Source organism: Oncorhynchus masou, unplaced genomic scaffold (genome assembly GCF_036934945.1).
Source record: "Oncorhynchus masou masou isolate Uvic2021 unplaced genomic scaffold, UVic_Omas_1.1 unplaced_scaffold_182___fragment_2___debris, whole genome shotgun sequence".
In the NCBI taxonomy this organism is placed as follows: Eukaryota; Metazoa; Chordata; class Actinopteri; order Salmoniformes; family Salmonidae; genus Oncorhynchus; species Oncorhynchus masou.
The window spans coordinates 1-11,126 of NW_027016711.1; the positions used below are offsets into that span (position 1 = coordinate 1).

Consider the following 11,126-nt stretch of genomic DNA (forward strand, 5'->3'; position numbering starts at 1 on the left):
TCTTCAGCAGGGACAGGGAAGATGGTTCAAATTGATGTGAAGATGGATGGAGCCAAATACAGGACCATTCTGGAAGAAACCCTGATGGAGTCTGCAAAAGACCTGAAACTGGGAGTAGTAAAAGATAGTAAAAGTTAGCACACGGAAATGCGTATGCATAAGGGAAGTACCAAAACACCTTGATATAGGGGAGGTGCATGCAAGCAGATTAGGACATTTGGCTAGGATGGAAGAAATAATGTAGTAAAACCTGCAAAAGAGCGAATGTAAACCAGGAAGAAAACGCACTACACTCCTCCGGCCCCCCAAAAAACAAAACACAATCCTCCCCAAAGCAAAACAAAAGTTTGACAACCCAACCCTATTTTTGACCACCCCTCCCCCCCAGTAAATTGCGATCTGTCCCTAACATCCAATTATCTCATATCTCCATTCTCCAATTACCTGGGGCCTTTAGGAACAGGATCTATGAGGGGGAAAACATGTCTTAGACATGAATTGCACATCAATGCTGTTGATCATTCAGAGACAGAACATCTTAACTGGCAATAACCACCACAGAGCTAAGGTGATTGAAACCACTCTTTGCAGAGAAGGTATTTAAAGGCCCAGTGCAGTCAAAAACATGATTTCCCTGTGTTATATATAATTAAACAATATTAGTTTGAATAATACTCTGAAGTTGTAAAAATTATGATAATGCCCTTTTAGTGTAAAAGCGGTTTGAAAAGTCTGTTTTGGTGGGATGGAGTTTTTTCCTGCCAGGCGGTAAATTAGTTAATAAACCATTAAGAAAGACTTCCAAACCTCTCTGCCAATAGCAGCTAGTTTTCAGTTTTCCCCTCCCCACTCAGACCACTCCCAGACAGTCCTACCAAAATTCTTGCTAGAGAAATTGCTCTTTGCTAAGGTATTTTTGTTTCTGTAAAGACCATTTGAATTGAAAACAATCACAGTATTGTTACCCAGAATTATTTGATATTGAGATAAAAACTGCTGCATTGGACCTTTAATAAACTTAATATTGCAGCAGAGACCATATTGAAACTCATTCATGTCCAAATTCCAAATGTTAATGTCTATGCTTGAAGGAAAATTAATGTTCACACTTCATTAGTGATGAACAATACACCTTCATTCCAATAACATCACATTGAGCCTTGGGAGACAATTCTGAAATCAGCTTTAATTTGTGTGACACTAGCAACTCATCTGTGTGAATTCAGTCTATCCATGGCCCATTCTTCCATTCCACTGCAGGAAGGAAAGGTAGCCCAGGGCCAGTGATTGGGTATTCCTGAGACAGATTCATGGGAGTCTCTTCCTCGCCATCTACCCTGGGTACAACTTGCTCCTTTGTTGTGCATAAGAGACCTTAGAACAGCTGCGGGGAATCGATTTTACAGTCCTGCAGCACAGGGGTCAGTGCCCCAGGAAGGAGGCTAATGTTAGGGTTCACTGACCTTTGACATCTTTCAGAACATGGTCATGTTCATGGAGGTAGTGGCAAAGCGTGGTGCTAACAAGTGGGGAAACCTATAGGCCTACGGTATGTACGCTACCAACGTTTGCTGTTGGTCTTCTATGTGGTCATCATATCGTGGAGAACCGGTATGTCAGATTATGTGTTTGATCTATGTATCCAAGTTCGTAGATCAACTCGCAGGTTACAACCACACAATACTTCTCTCATGTTTTAAGAGCCATAGTAACAACTGGAGAGAGGGAGAGACAGACAGAATGAGAGAGAGACAAAGAGACAGACAGGGGGGGATGATTCATCTGTTTTGTGGTAAACTGTATGTACAGTACACTGTGTGGTATTAGTATTGAATAGATTAGTTTTTTCAGTCCAGCTGGTATTATGTTACTGTATGCTGTACACTACGCTGCTTCTATAGTAGACTCATAAATCATCCACACGTGTCTGGTGTGTGTGTGTGTGTGTGTGTGTGTGTGTGTGTGTGTGTGTGTGTGTGTGTGTGTGTGTGTGTGTGTGTTATTCACTGTGAACCACCGTGAAAGCCATCGCTATAGAAACAGATAACCCAGAGGTGTTTAAAGTCTCACAATACTAACAAAAGACACTTCACTCTACGGGGTTAATGATCTTTACATGTTAAACCCGGGTAGATTATTAGGATTTACTTAAATGTCCAGTAAATAGATCTCATGGGATTGTTTGTGAAACATATTATTCACTGTAAAGGGGGAACCTCAATGATCCTAACTGTAACCCTAATCTATAGAACAGACATCATTTGTACTTAAAATGGTGTTTTTTTAGACACAAGTGTAAAGTTCATGGAGGAGGCCATTCAAGGAGTTGGTCTGATGGTGCCCTTTGTCATCGGCAATGGAAGACAGAAGAGGAAAGGCCTGCCTGCCCATGTCATGAGGATCCCTGGACCGCCTATTGAGAAATGCCTTTTGTTAAGTAAACAAATGAACTGGAAAGGAGACTGGAGTGCAGCTTTAGAACGCTATCACCATTTTATTACCATACATGTGTATGTCCATTTCTGGGCCATTTCTGGACCGTATCTATGACGCACAACCAGAGGACAAGACTAGTGTACCTCGGATGAGTTACGAGCTGGGATTATGGGTCAGCCTGGTGAAACAACACCTCATTATGTCTACATGTAACTAATGTATTCATTAGTGCACCACACTTTTTTTTGCCAAGGATCATGAAAACAAGCCTTTCTTATTGGACAAGCTCAGGTGGTCATCCCTTCCTGTTAGTCTTTTTTCTTCCTGTTTGATACTGTATTAATACGACCCTGGTATAACAGGTTAAGAGAGACAGCAAGGCCATGTGTCAGGGGCCTGGCTTTGAAGAATAGGCTCTTTGTGTGTTCGCAGTCAGTCAGACAGGAGCTGGACGACGGAAATATTTGAATCATGTCAGAAGCTATACAGTATCCAGACCAATGTTATTAACAGATGTTGGAGAGGGGGGTCTGAGACTGTTTCCTGCCACAGTTCTCTAAGAAATGCTATTTCACTCACTCAGCTCCTCCACGAGGGGAGGACATGCACGCCAACGCACATATGCACAAGTACACGCAGGTTTGCACACACACACATACAGTGCCTTCAGAAAGTATTCATATCCCTTGACTTATCTACGGTTTGTGTTACAGCCTGAATTCAAAATGTATTAAATTGTTGTTTTTCTCACCCATCTACACACAATACCCATAAGGACAAAGTGAAAACATGTTTTCAAACATTTTAGCAAATTTTAATTGAACATGAAATACATAAATATCTCGGTCACATATGCATTCACACCCCTGTTAGAATCACATTTGGCAGTGATTACAGCTGTGAGTCATTCTGGGTAAGTCTCTAAGAGCTTTGAATAACTGGATAGTACAATATTTTACGGCCGGCTGTATCACAACCGGTTGTGATTAGGAGTCCCATAGGTCGGAGCAAAATTGGCCGAGTGTCGTCCGGGTTTGGCTGGTGTAAGCCGTCATTGTAAATAAGAATTTGTTCTTCCCTGACTTGCCGAGTTAAATAAAGGTTACATATATTTTTTCAACAATTAAAAGCTCTGTCAAGTTGGTTGTTGATCACTGCTAGACAGCCATCTTCAAGTCTTGCCATAGGTTTTCAAGTTGATTTAATTCAAAACCGTAACTAGGACACTCAGAAACATTGACTGTCTTCTTGGTAAGCAACTCTCTGTGTTTTAGGTTATTGTCCTGCTGAAAGGTGAATTTGTCTCCCAGTGTCTGTTGGAAAGCAGACAACCAGGTTTTCCTCTGTTTGTTTTTACTCATCTACCAATAGGTGCCCTTCTTTGTGAGGTATTGTAAAACATCCCTGGTCTTTGTGGTTGAGTCTGTGTTTGAAATTCACTGCTGGACTGAGGGACCTTACAGATGTGTGGGGTAGAGAAATAAGGGCACCATTCAAAAATCATGTTAAACACTTTTATTGGAGAGTCTATGCAACTTTTGTGACTTGTTAAGCTCAATTTTACTCCTGAACCTATTTAGGCTTTTGCCATAACAAAGGAGTAACATACTTATTGACCTAAGACATTCCAGCTTTTCATTTGGAATTAATTAGTAAAACATAATTCCACTTCGGCATTATGGGGTATTGTCTGTAGGCCAGTGACACAAAATCTCAATTGAATCCATTTTAAATCCAGGCTGTAACAACAACACATGGAAAAGGAGTTTGAATACTTTCTGAAGGCTCTGTACACCTGTGCATTATCCTGCAGAGTGAACACCAACTTTATAATCAGATTTTTCAGAAAACAGTTGTTTTAATAATGGTAGAACCTTGGTAGTACAAAAAGCATATACTTTACAGTACAAAGTACAAGCCCTAACAAATTCCTTTAGAAATACAAAAATAAATTGCTCAATACACCAAGCAGTACAAAAGTATGGTGCACCTTCTCATCCACCCAAATACAGAACACGTTTTATTTTGGAATTGCTAAATGACATTACCAGTTTAAAAGTAGAAAAATATACATTCAGGTCCATAGACTGTATAGGAAAAGCCTCTCTAAAGCCAGAAATAACAGATGTGTCAATGGGTTTGTAACTTAAAATTGCACTATATACATCTGTGTATCTTCCCACTTTGATCTTGATTTATAGCTGACAAGCACGTTCTAGTCTAACCGTTACCAAACAGCCAACGCAGCTGGATGATGCCGACTAGCAGGTTAGGAGGGTAACAGGTTACCTGGTGATCTGTTGTTTCATCGGTTACAACACGGTCTTCAAAACAGAGACCCCCAAGTGCAACAGACGGTTCTTATCGATACAATAACACAAGAGGAACACGAAGGACTGCATGAAGCCCTTTGCTTGGGGAAGAAGTCCATCACTGATTAGAGCTGCAGGTAGTTGGGTTCATGGTGACATTCTTATAGTACTGTTTATGTATTGTAGTGTGTGTGATGGCATTTCAAATATGAATTCCAATCAGGAACCAACAGGTAGTTTCCACCTGACTGAGTAAGCCCAGAACAACAGCTACAGCTACAATGCCCCTAAAACAGTGGGGAGATTTTCTACTCAAATTATAATCTTAGTCACGGGTGGCTGGTGGCACCTTAATTGGGAAGGAGGGGTTTATAGTGATGGCTGGAACAGAATGAATGGAACGGTAGAAAACACTTGGTTTATATGACTTTTAACACCATTCCATTTATTCCATTCCAGCCATTATTATGAGCCGTCCTCCCCTCACCAGCATCCTGTGATCTTAATATTGTTTGACATCTCCCTCCACATCCAGGTACCACAATGTTTAGGTGCATGCGTAGGTTTCCATTGTGTGTTTGTGTTTCAAAGAGCAACTGGTGGGTGAACAACACAGCATCCACTTCCTGTATAGGCTTCTGTTTGGGCACACTGTGTAGCTGTATGGGGTTATCACAACCGGCGTCTCGGGGTGTACCCCAAATGTCAAAAGTAGTGCACTGTATAGGGAATAGGGTGCCATTTGGGACACAGGCAGGCACAACATGGACCTTCGAGCCAGCGAAGTCCAGGTGTCCACAGGGATATTATTATTATTATGTCCATAGTATGCCTTCTTTAAGGCATTTCAAACAACAACAACAACAACAACAAAAGAAAACGTTGGGTGAAGTAAACCGAGGCGCACTCGCCACAACAACTCAACATGGTTGGAATGTCCAGTTTACAGTCTTAGTTCTAGAACAGAATGTCCAATCTTAATCCATGGCGTTCAATGCTCTCTCAATGCAGAGTTAACTTAGTGCAAATCACTTCTGGAAGGTTTTTGTGAATACCAGAAGAGTTGCTTAATTCACATTTTAATTTCTTCCACCTGGCTTGATGTTTAGTCATCATTCTTACGACATCAGTCTTTTGATGTGGTGATATTGCTGCAAGTGCACCACTACAGACTTGCTGAAGAGAGATATGTCTGAACTTGATGCTCTCATCAAAAACACCTGTAGCTATATCTGTCACAATCATAGATCATTCACCTGTCTTTTTGAGGGTTTGCTCTTTGGCTTAGTTCATTCGCCAGAAGAGAGCTATAGATGTAGGCTAGTCTGCCGGAGGCCATTGGAGTCGAGTTGCCAAACAGGAAGTGATGCCGCTTTCAGGTGGCCATATTGAGCACTCCTGTTGTCCACCACTTCAATATGAAGTTCACTCCATAGAAATACAATTACTGGAAGGGACAAAGCCCCTAATTCTATGGTTTACTCTCTCAAACACAGAGCTGCCCAAAGGGTCCCTCAGGTCTTGTCTTTTCAGGAGGCCATATGGAGCACTTATGTTGTCCATCTTCTATAGGGAGTTAGTTCCCTGTCCATCACAGAGCTATCCACATTAGGCTCTTTAGACCTTGAAGAGCTTGGGGTAGAGAGTCTTTATGGGTGACTGAGCCGTGACAATGTTCCCAGAGGAGATCGTCGTCTCCAGGCCTTCCAGCTTCTTCGATGCCACCTCCGTCTTACTGAAGCTACACTCCAGGAACGGCACCCCCATCCTCTTCACCTGCCCGTCCTTGGTCATGAGACATGGGCGGCAGAGCAGTTTTAAAATAGCGCGACGCATGTCTTTGCTGGTCAGGGTGTATATTATGGGGTTGAGGAGCGAGTTCACCATGGCAACGCCCAGGAAGTAGTCTGCCTTGAGGAGCAGTCGGCAGCGGCGGGCAGGGCAGAATGAGTCTAGGCCGAGAAGGAGGAAGAGCGGCAACCAACAAGCGATGAAGACGCCGAGTACAATAGTGACTGTCTTGAGGAGCGCCATGTACTTCTGGGATTTCCTGGCAAGGCCTTTGCGAAGGCTTCCCTTTGCTCCTCCGAGGCGTTGGCGCTGGGTGTTAGTGCGCACGATACGGAAGACGCGGGCGTAGAGAACGACGATGGCGAGGAGCACGCCGCTGAACACGGACACGCAGCACAGGATGTAAGACTTGGCGTAGAGCGGGAGAACCGTGGAACAGTGGTCCAGACGACCCATACAGTTCCAGCCCAGGACGGGGAGCACCCCCAGCAGCCCTGCTAACGCCCAGCTCCCCCCGATCAGAGCCAGCAGCCGACCCTTCTTTGCCCCGTGGTATGGTTTCATTGTCACCATGGTAACGTGGCGTTCTATAGCAATGGCCAATAGGCTGATGACGGAGGCGGCTAATGTGATAAAGACGCCTCCTTCCCTCAGAAACCAGAGTATTGGAGTTAGTTTCAGTGTATTAGGACCAGACATGATGATATTGGCCATGTAGGTGACGCCGGCCAGGAGGTCCGACAGAGTCAGGTTACCTAGGAGGAAAATATAGAAAATTAATGGAATTGCATATGGTGGATTTTTTTAAAATTATATTGTAACATAACTTTTTTTAAAGTTATATAAAGTATAATCAAGTTGTCAAGTTAGAGTCAAAAGTAGTGCACTGTATAGGGAAGTTGTCCTCTGAAGAAAGGGGGGTGGGTGTAGGACAAAAACAACAACGGTTACCTAGGAGATAGTACATGGGCAGGTGGAACTTCTTATTGGTCCAGATGGCTATTAGAACCACAGCATTCTCCAGGATGATAAGAAGACACACTACCAGGAAGGCTATGGCTTCAGGTTTTAACCCCTCACGATACCGGTCTGTCTGGAGCTTGCCTGTGTAGTTGTAGTGCGTCACAATGACATCATTGTTCTGGTAATCCCAGAAGAATTGGAGCAGGCTTGGAGAAGTGTTGGTGGGTAGAGAGCCTATAGATTCAGTGGGGAAGGCCCCAGCGTAAGCAGTACGGGAGGCTTCCATCTCCATGTTTCTGTTGTTTGTTAAGTCTTCTTTAGTGAACTCTTTGGTTGACTTTTTAATACCTTATTCTAGGTATTAATTAACGCATAGTTGAACTTGTCATGCTTCAGTTACCAATCAATACCAGTTGGTATGGGGGCTCTCTGTGAGTTTCGCTCCATAGAATGACAGAACTATAATCCAATAGACAAGAAGGTGTTAGTTGCAGCTGAGTCAGGCAGTGGTTCTCTTTCCCCACGTCTCTGATCACAGGTGTTATGCTTGTCAATGCCACCAGGGGGTGCCCGTGTGCTCTGTTTGAAGGGGTCTTGACTGAGCCGCTTATTGTCCAACTCCTGTGAATTAATATATACAGAGGACATTAGGGTGAGAACAGTACAGTATGACTAATTACAAATACATAATGAAAAACAAATAAACAAATAAAAAATAACTCAAAACATTTATCTACATTTTAATTTTAATTAAATTAGCCTATTGAAGGCAATCTTTAATTCGTTGCTCTGAAACGTTTGCTATAGTGATTCATTTTCATTAAAACATTGGGCTTATGGGAAGTGTGGAGCAGAGTCGACATTGAGATAGCGACACATGCGCTTAGTTTAAAACACATAGTCAAAACTTTTATCCCAAGTGGTCACTGAGTTAGCGAGTACCTAAAGAGGCCATGTGAAATGTTTCAAGCTCTTTCCTTAACTACCTTAATTATGTTTAAAGAGTGAGTTAATCACGTTAACGATATTAGACATTCAGCGTCATAACAGTGCGTGCGTAAAGTTGGCACACGCGGACACTTTCACCTGCCAGCTTCGTCATAGCACAGTTGGGGTGAAACGTCAGTAGGTTGGAGTAAATTTGAGTTGCTCAAATTTCCAGAAGGAAATCAGTGTAAAATGTATGAAATTTAATCTGGAATGCAGATACTTTCATAAATAATGCCTTGTCAAAAGAAATCGAAACCAGAGTGGAGAATGTCTTTGATCAGATAATGTTTACGTAAGAAAACCATTAAGTGTGATCCGGGTCGCATTCCTTTGAGTCTTGTGTTTTGAGAATGGATTTTTTTTCTTGCCTTGAGTCATATGGTAAGATTTAAAAAATGTTTTTGTCTGGAAACGTTAACTCGAATCTTAATCTGTAGCCAATGAAATTGGGGCAACAAACTTGACGGTTCAAGGTTCAGACTATAGAATTACTAGGAATTAGAATACTCAATTTAATAGGATGTATATGTTAAAAAAAAAATGCATAGCCAACACAAATTCCACAATGTAGCCTGGATATAATAGGATACATATAGCGAAGTCTAACTGTTCTTAAAAATATGATAGTAACCGTTGTTGTAACTCACTGCACATTGCCATGGAATCACATCCCACTAAGCAAAATTGGTTCAGACGTTTATTCAACGTCTTGTGCTCATATGCCTACATTTCCAATTCAGCCCATTGACCGGTAATTACCCCAATCACATCAAATCTTTATCAGAACTGATCTAATTGGTCAAAAGACTGCCTGACTAAATTCAGCCTAATTGCCGTACGCTGATGACCCCAATAACGTCTTATTGCGATGGGCATGGTCTGTAAAGTTCCCACGGTCCACAGACCAAAAATAAGTTGACGGCTTGTGCATTCCACACAACAGGCTACATACATGTCAAACGAAATCTAAAAAACAGAAAGTGAAATTGGATTCAACCGAATTCAAACATGTTCTGAGAAGAGATTCAGCACACTGCAGACACCCTTATCTTTTACAACAGATATAAAGTAAGACGCAATTCTAGCGCGTAAAAGCAACGCATCCAATGACCGCGTATTTGGTAAAACGTTTTCTATTAACATAGACTAGCACTGCGACATTGCATACAGATGTGAAATAAACCTACCTTGAATATTATTTGGAGAGATCTTATCAATGCGTTGAAGAGAATCCACACTAACCACCGCACAAGAGAGAACTGACAAGCAAGACACCGGAGCAGCAGAACCTAACTGAAACATCCAGGGGGGTTGGTCTTAGCCCAATCTCTCTCTCTCTCTCTCTCAACCATTGATGGTTTGGGACTCAATTCAACTTTTAAAATACAGGGACAAGCAGTACACGCAGGGAAAAGTGAGGAGGCAAGAGAAAAGCATATTGTCGAAGATTTTTGGTATTGTGGTTCCTTGAATTTTTTGGGGCCATAGAAATATAATTCATAGAATTTACCCACAGAACATATGGCTGGATTCTATAGTCGAATACTCATTTGATGATTTATTATGGTGCTTGTTTCATGGGAGACAGAACACATGAAACAGTTGTATCTCTCTGGCTTGATTATCGTAGATAGTTGTCATCTGGAAGTGTAAATCAATGCAATGTTTATGTAGTGTTATAGACTAGCCTAACTCCAGAGATTGTCAATAATTCTAGTAACATGCTCAGACCTGATATTTGTTGTCACCTGCCAAACCGCTCCAGGCATTGGCTACAGATTGAACCATCTCTGTTGGAACAGAACATGGCTACAGATTGAACCAGGTCTGTTAACACTGAGAGTGCCCGACCAACCACTGTAATGTAATGTCCCATGATTGGGATGTCTGTCTTAAAGCATATACCATACACGTGTTGTGGATGCGTACATATATTGGATACAGGGCTGTGCACATACCTTTGGAGAGGCAGGTGTTCAAAGACACTCATCCCACTGTCAGCAAGCTACCTAGCCTAAGCTACTGCTCACAGAGAGGGCAGTATATGGGCTATCAGCTGAGCATAGTGAATGTAGAGGATGTAGGCTAAATTAGCTAACGAATTAGTTAACTAACTGTTAGCTTTGCTGTTGTAACTATTGAACTACTCTTTACCTGCGATTGGAGTTTGTTCTGCTGCTAACATGAGAAACAGCCTACTTGAGAAACAGTCTAATTGAACCCTTCCCTGACCGTGAGAGACGACATACAACTTAGAAAGTAACCCGTGTGCTATTACTCATACTACCGCTAGGTGTCAGTAGATTCTGCTTGTGCAACAGCAGGAGGATGGTGGCAGCGGAGCGGGGGAGGGGGAATTTCCCAACATTAGAAAATGAGAAATGAGCTAAATTTAATACATTCTTTACAGAACAGCAGAGACCCAACCCATCTGAATCAGCAAAGTCTTACTATACTTGTGAAAACTTTATGGAGACCAGCATCCCTAACCCTTTCCCTAACCCCTAAACCTAACTCTAACCTTAACCCCTAAACCTAACCACTAACCCTAATTCTAACCTTAACTCTAACTCTAAACCTAACCACTAACCCTAATTCTAACCTTAACTCTAAACCTAACCTAAGTGAGGACTG

At 42.2% G+C, this 11,126-nt stretch overlaps 1 protein-coding gene across 1 annotated transcript; it reads right to left on the reverse strand.

Annotated features, from left to right (window-relative positions):
• Positions 1-3,936: 3,936 nt before the first annotated feature.
• On the reverse strand, positions 3,937-9,786 carry LOC135539075 (sphingosine 1-phosphate receptor 1-like). Its single transcript, XM_064964937.1, has 3 exons — positions 9,680-9,786; positions 7,491-8,123; positions 3,937-7,294 (listed from the first exon to the last, which is right to left on the reverse strand). The coding sequence occupies exons 2-3, from the start codon at positions 7,792-7,794 to the stop codon at positions 6,366-6,368; spliced, it is 1,233 nt and encodes a 410-aa protein (XP_064821009.1). The 5' UTR covers positions 7,795-8,123; positions 9,680-9,786; the 3' UTR covers positions 3,937-6,365.
• Between the last annotated feature and the right edge of the window lie 1,340 nt (positions 9,787-11,126).

Excerpts from the sequence above, each read along its gene's own strand:
- LOC135539075 (XM_064964937.1), bottom strand. The coding sequence starts at position 7,794 with ATGGAGATGGAAGCCTCCCGTACTGCTTACGCTGGGGCCTTCCCCACT. Across the intron at positions 7,295-7,490 it reads GCCCATGTACTATCTCCTAG|GTAACCTGACTCTGTCGGAC; the intron begins GTAACCGTTGTT and ends TTTTCCTCCTAG.